Source organism: Talpa europaea, assembly GCF_964194135.1.
Source record: "Talpa europaea genome assembly, chromosome: 6".
Classification (NCBI taxonomy): domain Eukaryota; kingdom Metazoa; phylum Chordata; class Mammalia; order Eulipotyphla; family Talpidae; genus Talpa; species Talpa europaea.
The window spans coordinates 33,192,775-33,214,170 of NC_140072.1; the positions used below are offsets into that span (position 1 = coordinate 33,192,775).

Consider the following 21,396-nt stretch of genomic DNA (forward strand, 5'->3'; position numbering starts at 1 on the left):
GCTCCCAAGTGATGCCCATGCTGCAGGTCCTTGGACTGCACTTTAGTGAAAAAGACCTAAATAGGACAAATGAGGAGGGAGGGCTTGGGATAAAATTTCCAGTGGTAGATTAAAAATAAGAACCAAACAAAAAAACTATTATCTTAAACAACTTATAAGGAAAGGAGATATGCACTGGAAGTGGTAACTCAAAATGACAGAAATAGGATGACAAGGATTATATATGACATGTTTAAATGAAATTGTATAGTATGTGAGCGAGAAAAAGGGCAATATTATAAATTAACAAATATTTTTATACAGAAAGATGTGAATATTAATAAATTATGTTAAAATGTGTCCATGTTCCTCTAAAAGTATATGTAATTAAGTCGGCTAAAAACAGTGTTTGTGTCTTTTCTCTGAGGAAATGGCAGCCTACCTTATAGTTAGGTATTTTACCAGGTTATTTTCAGTCTGGTGCATTTTGCAAAGAAACTAACTTTACGGGAGGTAAGCAAAAAAAAAAATAAATCTTACAATTAAAAAGAGGGACACTTAAGAAAAAAAAAAAGTTGTCAAAGCCAACTGTCTATAAGACCAAGTATTTTTCAAGAGAAACTGAAATCTTCCTTTACATGACATATCCTGATTTTTTTCCCTATTGCTGACAAATATTTCAAAATTTAAAAAACAATGAATGTTCCCTTTAGGCCACTAAGTTTGTGGCCTATACTCAAAAGTTATACAGAATTAACATTTCACAACTTAAATATCAATCATCTACAGTGCTAAGAATTGCTACATAAAATGGATAATTTAACTTTAACAGGGTATGTGCTTATAAGTACCTCACCTTTTCAAATGTCCAATGCTTAGAACCTCTGATTAAACCAGCTATAATTTCTGCAACACATCGCTGGGTACTTTCATGTGAATCAGCAACCAAACGTTCTAAATGGGGCCGCAGAACTGGCAGAAAGGCATCATCAAAATTTCTGAAAATACCCTATATAAAAAAACCAAAGTTTTACAGTACTCAGAATTGAACTACTATTATAATATGTTTATATTTGTTTATTACATTATTACTATGTTTAAAAAATTCTCAAATGTTCTTCCCTTTAGAACTTAACCATTTTAACAATATATGAGCTAAGATGGCAGGAATACTGACATGTATTACATTAAAAATATAATCAATATATAATCAAAATCAAAATATAATCAAAATATTCTCTGACCTTAAAGATATCGCACCTCAAAAACAATCAAATGAGAATCAAAATGCCTAGAGTTTTGTGGTTGATTTTTTTAAGAGCCTGGATGCTAAGTCATGATCAATATGATTGGTGTAACTTCTGGAGCCATCTGAGGTGAAGATAACAGATGGCTAATATCAATCTCTGATACTTTAAAATTTGTGAACATAGGGCTTCCCTGGTGGCTCAGCAGGTTGAGCGCAGCGCTGTGACACTGTCTGCAGCCTTTGCAGCGCTGGTTCGATTCCCAGCCAGCCAGAGTCCCACATGGTGGGGCAGACCTCTCCAGTCTTGCCTGCTCATCCCCTCATCAGTGCTTTTGGTTCATCTGCCTGTTCTGCTCCCCGCTCTGTCTCTGGTGAATCCTCTCACCCTCACGTGCTTCTGGCCTGTACCTCAGCTCTTGTATAAAAATAAATAAATCTTTAAAAAAAAAAATTGTGAACATAAACCTACAAAACAACAGTCACTAAGTTTTATGAAGAAGAAATATAAATAGCATAGTTACCTTAAAGAGGCAAAAACGACGAGGGTTAAATTTATCTTTTCCTTTTCTGTCTTCTAAAGATAGAAAAGTAATTAACTGTTCAACAAACTTAGGATCAGAAAAATGATCAAATATAATCTGTTCTGCCTATAAAGTTAAAAAAAAAAAGAAAAACATTAAGGGTTTTAAAAACTGTTCAAAAACATAATGCTGAAAAGTTGATTCAACTGTACTATTTGGACACTCAAGAGCATGCTGTGATTTTTTCCTAATGAGTTTCTAGTTCTCATAGAAGATTTTCTAGAAGCAAAATATACCCTAAGTTAAAATGTAAGAAATAACTAAAGGTTTCTCTTCAGATCTTCAAATTTGGATTTCATTTCTTAAACTGCAAATCAAGACTAACAAATGTTCTGCTTGAGAAATGAAGACAATGTTATTGTGCCATCTTGTGTGGAATTCCGGAAAATCTCATGAATTGTAAGCCAATTCCAGTAAATCATTTCCTTATTTATAAAACACCAGAAATTAAAAGGTTAAACTTTATTCAGAATTAGGAAAATAAAAGCTATAATACCATTAACTTAATTGGGAAAACAAAAACTTGAAAGGTCTTCACTTTCAAAATGATAAAAGAATTAAGTTCTATGAAGACTTAGGAGTTTGAACTTAAAATTATAAATGTTTACTTAGTGAGTACCCATCATTTATATGCAATAAAAAACTAGAAGTCGTTATTTTTGCCTTCAGGGATTATTAGCAGACAGAACTGATAATATAAAAAACAAGATAACTACATAAAGCAGTATCCAAATGAGTACTAAGTGGCGTAGCATTAGATACAAAAGACTCATGCCAACTGGCCCTCTAGAATGGTGTGTGTGTGTGTGTGTGTGTGTGTACAATTACCAATATTTAACCCAGCACTACAATGAAATAAATGAACTGGTATGGGAGGAAGTCAAACCCAAACTGAGTTTGAACTAAATTAGTGCCCCAAAATGAATATGAACCAGGGTGTTTAGACACAGTGAAAATAGAATTCTTTCTTACCTCTGTCAAATCTTCCCTGCTTCTGCCAAGCTTAGGCTGCTCTTCTACACCAGCATAAACAACCATATTCCTACAATAAAAGTTTGTATTTGTAATATGTGTAATATACATATGAAAAAATATTAGAGCTTTCTGAATAGAAAGCACTTTTAATGAACTCTACTTAGAAGCCAAGTTTGGGATATGAGTACATCACTAACAGATTCAGTCTTAAAAATCTATCAGATCACTGTCTCTTAATGATAAATTATTGGAATCAATGAGAGATAAATAATTCTCTGGGCTGGATATGTCCTTAGACATATTATGATGGGACTAAGGAAGTCTAAGGGTTTCATGGAAAAACAAAGAAAGAGGCAAGACTGAGGCACAGCATTGACAGAACAAAAAAAGAGGAAAAGCATCGTATGTCTTTGGTGGTAAAGTATCTCTAGCCACTTCAAAATGCCTCTGAACCTCCCCAGAAATACAAAAATGATATCCCAAATCTTATCAAAGACAGACTGTTTAACACTAAGGTGCATGGCAAGTTGCAACTTACTGTGGCCAGATATAGTATCCCCAATGAGTTTTTTCCACAAAGCAACTTGATTCCCATTCTTTTTTAGTTCTTGGTATACTTTTACTATCATAATGCAACCAATGATTATCAGGTCTATCACCAGCAAGAATTTGGGTGGGTTTAGGATGTCCACCTAAGGAAAAGACAATTACATATGATAAATTTTTAAAAAACCCATGCAATAATTATTTTCGATTTTAAGATTCTTAAATTTCATTTAAGGTGCATACAGATCTATTTATATTTATGTATATATATATATGTAGATATATATCAGCATTTCAAATCACAGGAAGGGATTATCCATGAACTGTTTGTGTTGGTATAGTTATTTGGGGAGAGAAAGTCAAGTATGATCTATATTTCATTTCTCTCACCAAAATTAAAAAGACTTTGTTAAAATGTTTAGGGTTTGAATTACAAACTTACAGAACTCAAAGTTTCCATGTCTTCACCTAAGTGGTCCAAATTCTTGCATTCTACCACGTGTATTTTGACATTCTCTTCACACACTAACACATCCACACTTGGCTGAGTGTGAATTACAGACATAAAACTCTTTCATCCCCACACATTTCAGTGTACACTTCTTCCAAACAAAAACATTCTTACAAAACCAAAATATAATTCTCAAAATAAAAAAATTAACAGATACTATATTACCATCTCACAAACAGATCATATTCAAATTCTGTCAAATGTTCCACTAACATCGTTTATAGCAAAAAACTTTTAAAAGAAAATAAAAAAAAATTAGTTTAAATGAAAGCAAAAACATTTTTTCATGGTCTGTGATCCAATCCAGAAACAAATATTGCATTTAGTTGTATGTCTATTTAGTCTCCTTAAATCTGGAACAGCTCTTTAGTCTTTGTCTTTCATAACTTGGAAAAGTATAAAAGTATAGGTTATCACTGAATAAAAGTATAGGCCAGTTATTGTCCCTCAAGCTGGCTTTGTCTGCTTTCTTCTTCATTATTAGATTCAGATTATGAACTTTCAGCAGAAATACCAAGAAGTGATACTGTATCTGTCACCCATTAAGAGGCACACCATGTTAAATTGTCCCATTTCTAATTATTATTATAATAGGTCTCAAGTGGTAACTTTATTATTTTGTCGTTCCCTCTACACTGTTACTCTACTGTAAAAACAAAGCAAGCAAACAAAAACCATTTTCCCTTCTTTCTCATGTTTTTATTCATTATTCATTTATATCAACACAAGAGTAATTTGTGATTTCTTTTTTCATTGTAAGGGTTTTTTTACTAAGGAGTCCTAGATTTCCTTAGAACAGAAACTAGTGTTTAGAAAAAAATGATTAGGTACTCAGTTATCCAGGATAAAGGTTTTGAATATAAAAATCATACAGATATGATGAAAACTACTAGTAAAATTGTCTTATAATATCAGGGAGGGAGACATGTTTTTAAATAAGAAACTGAGAAGGGCCAAATTAAAAAAAAAATTATTCTTGCTACATAATTTACTTTTTTTTTTTTGATAAACACACACACAGCCCATATTAAGACAAACAGGGGAAAAAATAAAGAAAAAAGAGCTACACATATGATTACTGAAAAGCATATGTAAACACATTAAAAGTCTTTACAACTCAATAACAAAAAGACTAAAAACCTCTAAGAAATTAAAAATGTGGCACATTTGTGAAAAAAAGTTTAATTCTCACACTTATAATTAGAAAAATAAATTATCATTTTTTACTTGTAACCTAAGCAAATAATATCTATGTAAAAAATTTACTGTAAAAAAGCCAGTACAGCCCACAAAATCTGGACGATAAAGAGGAAAACGAAGGGATTCCTCTGCATTGCTACAAATAACCCGTAATACTGACTAGTTTAGGCATCAGTTATACTTTCCATATCAAGATACAGCATATTAGTTTGATGCACACTAATGTTTTAAAAATATGCACACTTGGCACCTTTATTTCCAAGTTACTAAATATTAAAAATTAATATTAATTTAACGTTGGAACAACTAGCATGTATTTCAAGTGAGGATAATACAAAATTAGGGAATATAATGAAATACCCCACATTTAATTGACACTATTTGATAGTGCTCCAAAATAAAGAGAGTGGTACACAGTTATACTCCCCTTCCAAAGGTTAGGTGTGGGACTAGAGACAGCTGTTTGAGCATCATGGGAATCAAAGACAAAAAATTTGGCAGCCAACAGAATAAGAATTTTTTCTACAAAGTCATGACTTTTATTTTTTCTGATTAAAAGTTATATGCAAATACAGTGACATCATTATAGAGAAAGAAGAAAATCTCTGAAGAAAATTAACCTTTACGCTAAACCTATAGGCCATAGAGAAACACAATATTGTTGTATTACTGGTAATGGTATTTTGAATCTTTGAAATATCAATAGTTAACTAGTATATGACTTCTTTGGTGAGATAAGATGACATGCTTGCTTAGAGTGTACAAAAAATACATAAATTATACAGATATAAGTCAATCTATTTTTAGATTATACTAAGTCTGTTTTCCCTTTATAAAATTATTTCATACTTTCTATTAAAATCCATAGACCAGTATTTGGCATCAAGTACTGTAATTAATATATTTCAAAGAAACTTTTTTAAAGTTAGCTGGGAGACACTGTTAAGTGCATTTGGTAGTACTTACTGATATCATAGGGGTTGATAGTCAGCTTTTTGTGGGTTCTTTTTAGTTGCTTAAGAATACCAGCAACAGCTGAGATTGCCATCTAGAAAAGAAGTAGGGATGGTATATGTATAAAAAACTTAAAATCCTTTAAATGGTGGTTTGCCTTGATTAAGCAAGGAAATACCTACCCCTGACATCTGGTGACAATTCCTGAGATAGATAGCTGATATTTGACTTAGATAAGTGATTCACAGTTCACATTTTCTTTACCTTCATCCTTCCTAGTCTGTGCAAAGGAAACTTTGATCCTTTCTTTATTAAACCGATATAGATATATTTGTTTAATTTTCAAATCTCAACCTAACTATATTTTCTTAAGTTTCTTTTTCTAATGCACCAGGATAGGTCAGCCCATCCTGCACCCCACCTCTAATACTCTACATTTTCAAAAATAGTCTTTCCCATTGCCCTATAAGCTTTGTTATCTGCTATATCCTGCTTTACATTTAAAAGCACAGTGCCTAAACATGCTCCCACCATGTATTTGCTGGATGAATTATTATCATCCTTTAACCAACGAAGGTAGATTTCAAGCCAACACATGTCAAGGTATTCATTGTGTCTTATTTGTGAGGAATCTTTTTAAAAATAATTATTCCTTTATTGAAAATTTTTATTTTATTTATTTTTGCATAGAGGAATTGGGGTATAGGCAAGAGGTGCAGGATTGAGAGGATTCATCAGTGACAGAGTAGGGAACAGAACAGGCAGATCCACTGAAAAACACTGCTAATGGGAGGAGTGGGCAAAACAGCAGAGGTCTGCTGCGCCATATGTGGGTTAGCTTCCTGGCCGGGAAGCGAACTCAGGCTGCTTTGCTATGGGAGGGCTGTCACGGTGGCAGCGCCGATACTTAACCCGTAGGCCACCAGGGAGGCCATATTTGTGAGGAATTGTAAGGCTTTAGATGATGTAAAAAAGTTCTCAAACCTGAAGTCATAGCAAAACTATAAGTATTTACCTTACGAACTACAATTGCATCATGGTTGAGATTCTCGACAAAAAATCGTATGGCACGATGAGGCAACACCCGGTCATCTCTCAAGAGTAGAGACAAAAGCCCAATGCCTATATGTTCAAATTTCCAGGGCCTTAAAAAGGAGGTGGGGGAAAGAATCACAAAACACGCCATTATAAAAATCACTTAAATGTCTTTGAAACATAATCTTAGGTTTCCCAAGAATTAAAATAGCTATACTGAAGAACATTGGTTATTAATTATAATCCTAAACTTCCCTTTTAGTCCTCTAAAATTGTGACTTAGACTACAGTTTTTTGTGAAAAATTTTATTCATGGTTTTTAGGTTAGGAAATTACTATAATATTTTAAGATTGAAGCTTTGAGAACTAAAAAAGAATTTTTGTACTTACAGATTTCTCTGTTCCACACCATCTAGCAAAGTATTCACCAAATTTTCATAGTTCCTTAAAAAAAATATAATTCAGATTATTCAGCAATCAAAAAAGATAAACTCATGCCATTCGCAGCAACGTGGATGGAGCTAGAAGGAATTCTGCTCAGTGAAATAAGTCAGAAGGAAAAAGAAAAATATCGGATGGTTTCACTTATAACAGGAATATAGAGGAACCAAATAAGACATCAGTGTAAAAAAAAATAATAACAACAGTACAAAACACAACAAAGCAAAAACAGACAAAATTATAAACCAGAGACATACTGCAGCACATGAGGAGGGAGAGGGGTGAGAGGGAGGGAGGGAGGAGCACAGGGGACTGAGGTGATGGTGCACGGGTGCTGTAGGGAAGGAAATTCTATGGGGACTCAATCTGAGGGGGGGTGGGAGGAAGCAAATATTGTCTAAAAAATGTAAAAACTGATAAATATTAAAATAAAAAAAGAAAAAATAATTCAGGAGAGGTACTTTTTTGATGTAATATTAAGGCAAGCATTAAATAATATAAATCCACATTTACCCTCCTGTTACTTTATATCAACAGACTATAAAGGTGTGTTGAGAAGCAAGTCAGAGTGCATACAGGTATGTGAACAGGGACATTGGAAAAAGAACATTCATGAAGTGCTAGGTATACTGATCAACTCCACTGCTCATGAGTGGATATTCACAAGTAGATTTGTTAGTAGTAACCAATTAGCTGAGTAGTCTAACTACATGGCACTCCAGGTATACCTGAGGCAGTGAGAATTTACTGTTTATATAAATATGCCTTATATATTTGTAAGGCATATTATAAGCATATTTATAAAGCATATTTATAAGGCAAAACCAGAATGAAGTTAGGAAGGTTCCTGCTTGAGTGCTTTAGTTTCAAAAATCCAAAATAGATTAGTCATATCCTCATGCAAAATTTGTATAAATTTGATAAAAAAATAATTACTACAAGAACTATTAAGAAGTACATGAGTTGAATTTGAATTCATATTGCAAGAAATGTGGTATTAAGATTACTAACTTTAAGATGGTGTTTTCCACCTCCACAGCTAAAAATGACAATCAGAAATCTTCACAATAATTATCTACTGACATTTTTATATTTTTCAGAATCAATGTGTACATTTCATTAGCAGTTATAATTCATGTACATTTTAGTGATTTTTAAAGCATACCATTTATAATGCCATCTATGCTGATAGGTAGTCCATTTATAATTACCTCAGGGCATCAGCATTCTTTTCTTGTTGCCGTTTGAGTCCTTCTTTAATTTCTTCTGAGCTAAGCATTATCTGGTTGGTAGAAGGGTATTTTGATTGTTGAAGTAATTCTGCTATTCCAGTACATGACTTTGGAATCTTATTAAAAAGAAAAGCCAGGGGAAAAAAATGAAGTACACAACACACACACATACTACAACCTAGATAAATCTTGACATTATACTAAATGAAAAGAAGCCAAATACAAAAGGCCACATAGCATGAGATTCCATCCATGTATATTAAGTGTTCAGGAAAGGCAAATTCAGAGACCAAAAAAGTAAGCTAGTAGTTTCAGGACCTATGGGAATAGGGGAATGGGATATGACCAATACTGGTTATAACATTTCTGTGGATACAGTGTTTAACATTTCTGGAATCAGAAATATCTAGTTGTACAATTCTGCAAATATGCTTTTGTGAATAGATAAGCATTTGAAAATTCTGATATAATCTGCTACAACTTTCCATTTCAGCACCAGTGAAACTGATATTCTTTACTTTCATTTGAAAATCATACTTTTAATTTTCTTCACCATAAAGTATGAAACCTATGGTCAATCTTTTGTAAGTTTAGCTGGTAGGTGACTTCCTAAAATATAATCCACTCTTGGAAAAATGAGGGCATGGACATATAGGGAATAATGGTAAAAGCAATAATGTAATAACCCTCTGTGCCTCTTTTCAGAAAACCACCTCTCTCTCTCTCCTGACCATGCTTCAACTTCCTACTCCACTTTGTTAGCTGTAGCAATCATCGTTAAGTACAAAAAAACTGGAAAAAAAACAGCTTAAAAATGGTAGAATCAGATGTGAAGAATATATTGTTTAAAAAAGAAGAAAAATAAAAGGAACTTTATAAGGCAGTATTTCCTTGGGCATGTTGGGGGGGGGCGGTGAGGGGCAGTGAGGGTGGTATTGCTTACTGTGAAATCCAAACCAATTGTTTCATACTGCCGATGAATCTTTTCTGCAAGATCATCAAACAGTCTCACTATTGATGGTTTTTCCAAGGACATTGCTTTGCTAAGTCCTGAAGAAACAATTGCTGGCCATGTCTGTACAATACAGTCCCAGTCATGAAGGTTTGCCAAGCATACACCACTGTGATTTCCAAGGAGACAATATAAGGCGCCCTAAAGAAAAGAAAGATTAATATAGGAAATAAGATGCATTGTTTAACTGTAGTCAATTCACCTGCATACTGCTTTTTTTTTTTAAATTTACTAAATAAGGATTATTTAAATGCTTGACTCTGGTTAGTAAAATATGTATACATGTTTACCATACTTTTAGAAACTTCAATTTGACATTTGTTATCCAGTAATATTTTCTGTAAGTTATTTACTAGTTCAAAGAACAGTTATTAATAAGGTAATATGGACATGCAAGAGTAGTGCTTCTCAGAACATAGCTTCCATTCCAATTCTCTTCTATGACAATTATATCATAAAGACCGTGAAATGTGCTGGTCTTGTAGGTCATAACATTTAGAATGATTTCTAAAATAGTAGTTATCATCCTGTTGCTGAGTATTTTCCTGAGTCTATAAAAATTAGCTTAATTATACTGCATAGTTTTTATCAATAAAGGTATCATTAATCAGAATAATTCTGACGACAGTAGATATCCCTTCTACAGTACCCCTTTTACCGAAAACAAAAACATGAAAAAACCCACAAAAAGCATTACCAAAACATTTTGTTATTTTTATGAACACTCACCCTAATGCTATTCCACTCAGGCTTCTTATCCATCCTGCACTCTACTCTTCTTTACAGGTTGCTCTTAAGATCACTGGTAACCTTCATTTTATTGGTCTCATTGACTTTTTTTAAAACAATTTTGAGAGGTTCTTTCATTTTCCTAAATGTCTTTGTATATTATTACACTGTACACAGGGTATTTAATTTGGGGTCAGGCAAAGAGCTAGACCACTTTCATGGACTACTCACATGTGAGCCTACTCTTCTTCGAGGAACATCACACTAAGGCAATAGACGATACCAAAGCGTGACTCAAACCTTGCCTGATTTTTTTTTTTAAAGATTTATTTTTATTTATTTTATTTATTTATACAAGCACTGGGTACAGTCAGAAGCACGGGAAGGTGAGAGAATTCACCAGAGCCAGAGCGGGGAGCAGAGCAGGCAGAAGGACCGAAGCACACTGCTGAGGGGAGCAGCGGGCAGCAGGAGAGGTCTGTCGCGCCATGCGGGACCCTCCTCCAGTGACTGGGGAGCAGCCAGGGATCAAACCGGCACTGCAGAGGCTGAGGGCAGCTTCGCAACCCAGCGCTCAACCGCTGCGTCACCGGGGAGGCCCCGCCTGATTTTTTTTTAAAAAGATTTATTTATTTATGCATTCAAGAACTGGGGTACAGGCCAGATGTGTGGGGGGTAAGAGGATTAACCAGAGACAGACTGGGGAACAGAACAGGCAGATTGACTGAAATGCACTGCTGAGGGGAGCAGCGGGAGAGACAGGAGAGGTCTGCCGTGCCATGTGGGTATCTCCCTGTCCGGGGATCAAACTCATGCTGCAGGGGCTGTGGACAGCCTCATAGGCTGTGTCTCAACCCCTTGCGCCACCAGAGAGGCCCTGATATTTTTTTAATATTGATCTTATTTACTTGACTTTGTCCATTTAAACTGCCCTCAACAAGGTCAATAATATACCACCCAATGAGTTAGACTTTCTACAAGACTCCTAAATTAATGTGTACACTGGAGGTCAGCACGCTTTTTCTGTGAAAGATCAGAGAGTAAATAAATAGTTTGCCAAGCCTCCTGTTATGACTTATTACCTCTGCCACTGTAGCATTAAAGCAGCTGCAGACAAATCATAAAGAAATGACATGGCTATATTCCAATAATGCTTTACTTAACAAAACCAAGCAACTGAGCCTGGACTATAACTTGCTGACTTATCTTACAAGCTTATGTCAAGGAACATGCTGAATTCTCATCTTAACTCTCTAGAAAGCAACTGATGCTACTGATCAATTAAGTCTTCCTTAAGAAGGAAGATGGTTTGTTGGCTTCTGTGAGTCATCCTCATTCTTGCTATCTTTCTGACCTTTCTCTTCTCAGTGAGTTCTTAGGCTTCCAATGGAATTTTTCTCAACCTTTCCCAACTGGTCCTTTTCAAATTATCCTCCCAGGATCTTGCAGCTCAAAACTTTCTCTGAAATGGTGTACGTAAGCTACAAATTCTAGATATGGAGATGTCTGCAACATCTTTAGGTAAATGTTAACATCCCTACTTGATAAGTGGGTCCTTTAGTTTACAGGACCCACTTCAATTTACTTCAACATAAAAACAAAAAAGTAAAATGGAAAAAAATAGTAAAAATAAAAACAACAAAAAATTAAACTTGTTTAAAGTTGTTCACCATCCATTGTCCCTGCTTTCTTTCTTTTTTTTTTTTTTAAAGATTTATTTATTTATTTATATAAGCACTGGGTATAGTCAGAAGCACGGGAGGGTGAGAGAATTCACAAGAGTCAGAGCGGAGAGCAGAACAGGCAGACTGACGAAGTACACTGCTGAGGGGAGCAGTGGGCGGCAGGAGAGGTCTGCGCGCCATGTGGGACCCTCACCTGGCAGCTGGGGATCGAACCAGCGCCGCAGAGGCTGTGGGCAGCTTCACAGCCCAGCGCTCAACTGCTGTGCTACCGGGGAGGCCTGTCCCTGTTTTCTTTCTGTGTGATATAACCAACACCAGCTAAATAATCTAGAACTTAAATTATTTTGATGCCCCCTCTTTTCAGTTCCCTCATACTCAACCACCAAGTCTTAACAATTCACCTTCCTAAGTCACTTTCAATCAGCCCATTTCTCTCTATTTGATGACATAAGCAATCACCTATTTTCTAGTTCATTTCCGAGGAATGTAGCATTTTCCTGATCTTATGCCATTCCCTTCCTTCTCTGCACTAATCACACAAGTTTTCACTCAGTTGTTCAAACTTACATGATTCTTCCTTCACATTAGTTAGCCTCTCTAAAATTTTTGGTAGTTCATTTCTCTCCCCATAGGTCAGCCAGGCTATTATCCATGGACATTCAACTCAAACTGCATCCTATATTTTAACCATCATAACACCAATAACAACACAGATAAAAATGTAAGTAATTAAGGAGAGAAAAGGCCTATCCTTATTTAAAGGAGAAACATACAAGTCTTCAACTTCCCTCAATATATACATAAAAAGCCAAGATGGATGGAGAGAGGGATAGATATGTGATAAAGCAAACATAGCAAAATGTTAAATACAGAATCTGAATTGTGCACATACACATTATTTAGTGTAGAGTTTTTTAGTAAAACTAAAAACTCCTATACCTTGAACTGCTGCTGTGTGACATCTTGTCTATCGGGGCGGAGAAACTCCAAAACCAAGGGAATAATATCTCTGCAACAGAAGTTATATGCTCCCAAGGCAGTAAAAAATGTTTGCTGAGCTTTATTTCTGACCTGGAGAACATATTATTAACAATACTTTCATTAAATGGCAAAAAAGTAGAATGACTTCTAATGAATTATCAAATGTATCAAAAACAAAGTTATCATTCAAATGTCATAATAACAGAAAAAATATATCAAAGCATGTATATACCAAAAATGAGTAAAGTAAATGATCATCTTTTTATCAAAAGGAAAACATATTACCACCAACCACACCATGGTTATATTGGTTCAAATAATTTTGATAAATGAGGTATTACAGAGGAACAACTAGCATTTTGTTCAGTAACAATCAGCAAACTATTGAACTTTTCACTCTAGTTACTCTTAAATTAGAAGAGTCAGTTTTCTCTTAGTCAAAACAAGGAGAATCAAAGACTTTCAAATTTTCTTTTCAATGCAAACTTTAAATATAGCCCAGATATTTTGAAACCCAAAAAGATATTCTATATAATTCATTATATATAATTCAGAACTGATGGGCTAGTCAAGTAGTAACAGATAATATACTAATGATAAGAAAAAGCAATTCACATAGTGCATTTCAAACTTTTAGTTTTCTTTTATACATTTTTTTAAATAATTTTTCATTTTTGCACAATGTATGCATTTTAAACATTAAAAATCTCTGGGTTAGAAACTAGTTTCCTTGTTCATTATTTTATAAAAATGGAATAATTGGTTATACATGAATCTCTTACTTTTTCCAGTTCTGTGCTTGGTGATACTCTCTTGGACCTATGCTATCTTAAAGGATGGAGCCCACGATTCAAATGGCAGCAGCTTCCTGACGCCCAAGCATAACACCTATGAGGAATTATATGGTTTTCCTAGACTGGTTGTTAAACGTGATTTAATTAAGTGGCAGCAACATCACACTAGCACTATCTATCAACTTTCAATAATTTGTTTTAAATTTGACAGCTAATTAAAAATCACAAAGTAAACATAAAAAGACTAGTAAAGTTAGCTTGCATATATTTACAATTTGAAAGATGTTTTCTATGCTAATAATTTATACTCTCTTGTTTAAATAGTGGTATTTAGATTGTAGGTTAATAAATTGGGACAGTAGGAGAGGGCGGTGTTTGGACTAGCCTTACCTGACTGTATGAACTTGTAGATAAACGAAGAAGATCTCTGATCATATCTTGATGTACCTTTTTGTATTCACAACCTTCAACAGTTAGTGTTCTTAGCTATGAAAAGAAGACAATAAATCAAATCTCAATAAAAGCTAATTTAATTATGAAGTAACACAAATACTAAAATATTCACCTGGAAAAAATGCGATTTACAGAAGTCATTGTGATTTTAAAAAGATATTTACCTCGTGCTGCAACATTACTCGGTCAATCAATAGTGCTCTAATATGTTGTTTTTTCCCATGGAGCTGAAAAATAAAAGTAGCAAATACTTCAGCATTTCCCTATAAATAACCTCAACCATGAATTCCCCTGAAACTCTTAATGAAAAATTAGTTCATGTGAGCTGCTGGGTAATGGAGGTATTTCATTTATTCTAAAGCCATCAGACTTATATCAAAATATACTATTTCAATTGATTGTATGGCTAATAGTAGAGGTATTCCCTTTAAAAGGCACATCTAAAACTCATTCTCTGTTAGCTTATCAATGGATCTGCACTATATTAAATAGCCTTTCTAAGTAATTGTGTATATTTATCACAGGCTATCTTATCTTTTCTTTTTGTGAAAATTATGTTTAGTGTTCCCTGACCATAAATCTTCCACTCAGTTACTATAGGCAAATATCTGTAATTCAAAGACTGTCCCTCTTTTACATGTTTATCTCATTAGTCCTTGAGTTCCTCCTTTTTCAAGTCACCTATCTCCATCCCAATGACAGCAACTGATTCAAGTTATGTTTTCTATCTGGACTACTATAATAGTTTAACTACTTTCCCCTGCTTTTCAGTCTTAACCTCCTATACTTATTTTTAACATTGGTGGCAGTTCTTTTCAAAATGTACTGAATTAAATATTGATCTTTCCAATAATCAAATTAGATTGAGATAAGAACCTTTAATGATTTCCCATTGCACAACATACAAATGAAATACTTTCTCATGACAAAACAACAAAGGACCTGCAAAAGAGTGCTATTTAAAACCAAACCACGCTTCTACATGTTCCTGCCATTTTATGTGGCAACCCTGTTTAAAATATACAGTACCCCTTTCTTAAACAATTAACTCAAACAACCTTTTTTTTAAAAGATTTATTTATTTATTTATACAGGCACTGGGAACAGTCAGAAGCGTGGGAGGGTGAGAGAATTCACCAGAGCCAGAGTGGGATCAGAACAGGCAGACTGATGAAGTACACTGCTGAGGGGAGCAACGGGCACGGTAGGAGAGGTCTGCGTGCCATGTGGGACCCTTGCCGGTGGCCAGTGATAGAACTGGCGGTGCAGAGGCTGCAGGCAGCTTTGCAGCCCAGCGCTCAACCACTGCGCCACCGGGGAGGCCCTCAAACAACCTTTTTTAAACTCAGTTTCAGCCAAAGTTTCCTATAGAACACTGCTATGATTATGTCCTGGCTGACTAAGATACTCTTTTTTCCCCAAGCTCCCAGATAAATTTGTTAACTTTTCCTGGAGCAAAAATACAACATGAGATATATTTTTTTCAGGTCTGCATAAAGTACAAGGCTTCAAATGTATGCCTGCAAACAATTTCTCTTTTACCACGTCAAGTTCTTACAAGGCAACCTGTATGCTGTTGCCCAAACATTTTCATCATTATTATACTTCAAATTCCCATAGTTCAGAAACTATCATGGAAACTGACAGAAGAGTTTATATAAGGAAAAACATTTTTTGCAAGGATCCTTTTGATTATATTTAATATAGTATTTGAAAACCTACCACTTTTATTTATAAGAAAACTTTCTCTGTAAGCTGAACAACTCCTAAATCAGGTGACTATATATCAGTATTAACCATCTTTAAAAATATTAATTCAGAGTGTTAGGTAAGATACTGACCCGATTTTCCATTGACTTCTTTACTAGATTAAAGCTTTTCCAACGGGAGTCAAATTCATGTTTGTGTGATCCTTGAAACTGCAAAAGGTCTCCAATAATCTGCGTCAAAGAATTTCAAATTTTTTATTTCTAAGTCAGGACATAAAAGTCAGTCGTGTTAATAATTATGCAGTTATTAAATGACAATTATACCTTTATGATGAGAAATAATGACTTGGTATCATCTTCTGAATTATCAAGTATGTGGTCTATAATAGAAGAAAAAGGATTTTGATTAAAATATTTTGAATTGTAATAAAACCCCTGATGTATTAATTTATAATCTATTAGTTAAAGGGGGAAAAAAACTGCCTTATATACTCACCAATTAGAATTTACAATGTTAAATAAAAGCGTATAAGGTACAGACTAAAATTATTAACAAACAAGTTAAACGCATATATGTACTTACTAAGAAGTTTTCTTATGACCCTAGCAATTGCTTCTCGGTGGTTTTCTCTGGATAGATCTATTTTTAAAAAATGAGATAAGGCATTTTAGACATGCTGATGGCTTCTTAGATTGCTGAAGTTTATGTCAAGAAGGGACAGAGTATCAGGAAAAAAAAAAAAACAATGGATCTGCCTCAGTCATATTTAGATTACTAGTCAGGCATGATACAGGATAACTTTTAACCTTTTATCTACATGACCTGCTTATACAACTTTACTGGTCAGAGGGAAGGAGGGAAAAACCATCACTGCCAAATATTTCAAAGGTTCTATTCACTAATTAGAGATTACAAATTGCATAGGATTCTCTAATTAGTCATGGGTGATCTAAAACAATCAAAAAAAAGTATACCCCAGCAATTAATGTCCATAACTAACTCCAGAATTAATCTGCCAGAATTAATCTCCAGAATTAATTTAAGTTTGTTAAATTTCTATTAACATTTGATTCAAAACATTCAACAGTATTTTACATAAGTATTTATATAAAATTTACCTTGCTATGATAAAAACATACAAAGATAGTTAAAATACATAAGGACTGTAATATTGCCATTTATATCAAGTAAGATGTAACAATTCTAAACTTAAATGAATGCTATAGTATATGAAAATCTGCCCATGTACATAAACAGCATCCTAATATTTATTTACTGACCCTATTCATATCTTTTACTGGCTCTTCTTTATATAATTTTTCAGTTTCTCCAGGAAAAGGAAAGATAACTACTGTGTATTTCACAATCATTTATATATAAAAAGGAAACTTATCTGGTCTGTATCATGAAAACTAAAAACAGTGAGTGTTGGTGAGGGTACAGAGAAAAAAAGAACCCTTATACACCACAGGTAGAAATGTAGACTGACTCTGCCCCTATGGAAAACATTATTAATGTTTCTCAAAATATTAAAATCGATCTACCATATTATTTAGCAATTCCACTTGTAGGTATCTACTCAAAGAATGCAAAAACACTAACTTGAAGGAATGAATGCACTATTTATAACAGCCAAGTTATTGTGCACAACCTAAGTACCCAATGACAGGTGAATGGATAAAGAAGATCACACACACACACACAATGGAATGCCACTCAGTTATTTGAAAAAATAAGATGAAATCAAAACTTGCCATTTGCAAAAATATGCATGAAACTAGAGGGGATTAAACTATGAGAAATATGTCAGAAGAAATATAAATGCTGGAATGATTTCACTCATATGTGGAGTATAATAAAACAAGGAACAGACAGAAAAAAACACAGAACTCTGATTGCAAAAGTGAGGTTACCAGAGGTGGGGAACAAAGAGGGTAGGGGGCCAATGGACTATGGTGGAGGATCATGGTAATCTGGGTGTGTGTGTGTAAATGGTAAACTTCTGAATGCGCCAACCTATACCTCTAAATCATATACAGTGTTGGAAACTGTCACCTCAATAAATAATACAACTAAAAAGAGAGACTGGGAATATTGTAACAATAAAAGATTATTTGTAGAATAACTGACAATAACTACACAATTTACTAAAGATTAGGATTCACATACCATATTCAAGTCCAGTATACAACTTGGTCTCTTCCAAGGACACCATACTTGGTACCCTGCATAAAACAAGAATGCTTGTACTTATTATTAATACCAAAAAGAAGGATTAAAGAGGAAATTTTCATTGCTAGAGTGTATAAATCAAAACAAAGATGATGCTTTTTTAACAAACATATTACTCAAACTTTATTACTTCAATTTTTTTATTCTATCCTTGTGAAGATTAATACTAATTCAGTAAGGATAATATTACTATCTTAAAATGTTAATTAAACTTAATGAATTTAGGGGAGAAAATTCACCACCCAAATGAATCTAATACTAATGTACACTATTTAAAAGCTTAAATTTGGTGATAAATATGTACACAGTTATACAAAGAAAAGTCAACCTTACCATGTTATGTTATGGTAAAGGTTAAATATAGACAACAAAATTCATAGTCAAATTTTACAGTAACCAGTTTCCTTAGATAATCATCACACTTCCTCTTAAAATTAGCCACATAGATCACTCTCAACATCTACAGTGATATACCACTACTTTTATGAAGATGTTTGGATATAAAAACACTCCATTTCCTAATTCAAGATCTGTCATAAGAATTGTTTTACCAGAACCAGACTCAACTAGCTTAATTCATTGAATTCACTTTTGGGGTATGCAAGAATAGATTTTTATAGGGAATATGAACCTTGATATCTGAAATCTACATTTTCTTCAATGATAAATATTTATTAATTTTTAACATTTTATTTCAAAATATGAGATTCAATTCAACAATTTTTTATGAACAAAAATAAAGTATTTTTGAAGAGGAGGAACATGGACGTGAATGCCAAGGAAACATGAAGCAAGCATATCCAACACAGGTTAGTTAGTAGTAGAAATTGCATACTTATTCTTCATTACTCATGAACAACACAACATATGTAATAAATAACACTTTCAAAATCAACATACTTCCATCTATATTGCATTTATTTAAGTGGAATTGTAATCTCTACCTTACTATGTGATTAGTTATGAACTCTGGGATTTATCTAAACAGTAGGTAATAATACAACATTAGTAAAATGCCACAGTTATGTAACTATGTTCATTCCCCACCATAATTTAGTACCTAGAATGGCAACAATACCTTTTTAGGTTGCAAAAGCAAGCATACAGAGTATAAACAAAGAATGGCTTTTTACACATAACTTATTTCTAAGATCATTTATATCTTATAATATAAAATTCTAATTTGCTTTTCAGAGATTTTCAAGTTCAAATTCATCTAAAACCTGATTTGTATTCTATAAAAGGTCCAATCTTTGGCAACAGCTGGGAAACTTGAGCATCCTGTAAAATTGTGTATGTGTGGAAAATATATAAGCATCCAGAATCTAGTCAATAAAAAATAATTTAGATTCCTGTTACAATGAGCTTCAACAGGGAATCCAACATCTCTATTAAACATAAGATTTCATCACAGAAAAGGAAAAGACTATGCTCTAATAGCAAACAAAACATTATAATGCATAAGACTGTTACCCATCCATGTACCCACTTCCCACTTCCCAGGTAAAGCACAGGAAAGTGATTGTCATGAGCCACAACAGGAGGGTACATGTCTTTCCTCGCTGCTACTAAACACATAAATAGTTTTCTAAAGCAAGGAAAGAGTTGTACAATACCCAGTCCCTACCTAGTAATAAATAATATTTAACTAAGCATGCACTTTAATTAGTTACAAAATTATTCTTAAAAACAACATTAAAAAAAGCAACCTCTATTATGAACAATTTTACCATATTAAAAGAACACCAAATGAAAAAGGAGTATTAAGTAGGGAATTTGAATGTTTTTCTGGTAAGCATTTCTGACACTAATAATGGCAATCACACATGTGATTAAATGTGGCAACCACATTTAAAAAAACTAGTCTCATCAAAAGCACTGGTGCTAATTTAAAAAACCCATTTCCCTAACAGAAAATGTGAAGAACACTTACACTTATTACAATAATTTAAAAATGTATCAACCTGTATGGAATTTAAAAATATTTAGTACGTTTAAATAAAAATGGTTCTTTTACTTTTAAATCTTAAATTAAAACAGATCTTCCAGATCTCAAGTACATAGATAGCATATAATTAGATATGTATTTCAGATGTATTTGTTCTTACCTATCATAAATGCCTTTTATGCTGATTTTTCTAATATTTAGTTTTAATTGATCCCTTTGTTATCTAACAAATTAAACTTTGATTGTGTCTTGATGTGATTTACACTAAAATGTCCTAGCAAATGTAAATATATATTTAAACTAAATATTTCTTATGACCTTTAAAAGAATGATTTTCTGAAACAAATTTCTATTACTCAAGTAAGACTTAATGATTTTATCTTTTTGTAGCCACGTTTTATGTCTATATGTCACCAGATGGAGGTTTGAGGCACCAACCTTGACTCACCACCTCATCCCACCCCAGATCCTAGCAGTAGGAAATCTGCCAGTTCTACATCCACCAGTGACTGAATCTATGAATGCAGAACCACAGATAGAAAAAAAAAAATCTGTCTGTTAAGTGGACCTGCTCAGTTCAAACTGGTTGCTTAAAGGTCAACTGCATATAATTTAAAATCAAATACCATTACTCTTTTTTTAATGTTCATAGCAGTTTTATTCATAATAGTTCCAAACTGAAAAGAACCCAAATGTACATCAATAAAAGAACGGATAAAGAACTTGAGATAAATTCATTCACTAGAGTATCACCTAGCAATAAAGAGGAATAAAACAATTATATATGCAATAACATTGATGAATCTCAAAAAGATACTAAGGGAAATAAGCCAGGCACAAAATACACGTATTATTCCAAGAGCAGGCAAAATCCACCTATAGTAGAACAAATATCATTACTCTTACCCCACATCAAATTCATTGAGCTCATTCCCTGGTTCATTATACAAACAGTATTGTCTTTTGACATAAGGAACTAAATAAAATTCTGACAAAGAAGTAATAAGGCATATTATAAATAATACCACCTATACAATAATAGTTAAATCTGTTTCATACCAATTAGAAATTAGACAGTACCCAGTCACTGAGTTTATAGCAAAACATGTTTAGTATTTGCGCTGCCAAAATAAAAAAGACCTAGGAGAT

General features: G+C 33.5%; 1 protein-coding gene across 1 annotated transcript in view; it reads right to left on the reverse strand.

Moving 5' to 3' along the window:
- Positions 1 to 21,396, reverse strand: part of PSME4 (proteasome activator subunit 4) — a gene marked incomplete at both ends in the record, with an annotated part of 81,250 nt that overhangs the window by 11,413 nt on the left and 48,441 nt on the right. Inside the window, 16 exons of the mRNA XM_084235038.1 lie at positions 836 to 988; positions 1,750 to 1,875; positions 2,782 to 2,851; positions 3,323 to 3,476; positions 6,008 to 6,089; positions 7,011 to 7,140; positions 7,421 to 7,474; positions 8,683 to 8,819; positions 9,647 to 9,856; positions 13,069 to 13,200; positions 14,295 to 14,390; positions 14,522 to 14,584; positions 16,199 to 16,297; positions 16,391 to 16,446; positions 16,650 to 16,706; positions 18,237 to 18,292. Coding sequence (XP_084091164.1) covers positions 836 to 988; positions 1,750 to 1,875; positions 2,782 to 2,851; positions 3,323 to 3,476; positions 6,008 to 6,089; positions 7,011 to 7,140; positions 7,421 to 7,474; positions 8,683 to 8,819; positions 9,647 to 9,856; positions 13,069 to 13,200; positions 14,295 to 14,390; positions 14,522 to 14,584; positions 16,199 to 16,297; positions 16,391 to 16,446; positions 16,650 to 16,706; positions 18,237 to 18,292 — 1,675 coding nt within the window. The remainder of the gene's footprint in view (positions 1 to 835; positions 989 to 1,749; positions 1,876 to 2,781; positions 2,852 to 3,322; positions 3,477 to 6,007; positions 6,090 to 7,010; positions 7,141 to 7,420; positions 7,475 to 8,682; positions 8,820 to 9,646; positions 9,857 to 13,068; positions 13,201 to 14,294; positions 14,391 to 14,521; positions 14,585 to 16,198; positions 16,298 to 16,390; positions 16,447 to 16,649; positions 16,707 to 18,236; positions 18,293 to 21,396) is intronic.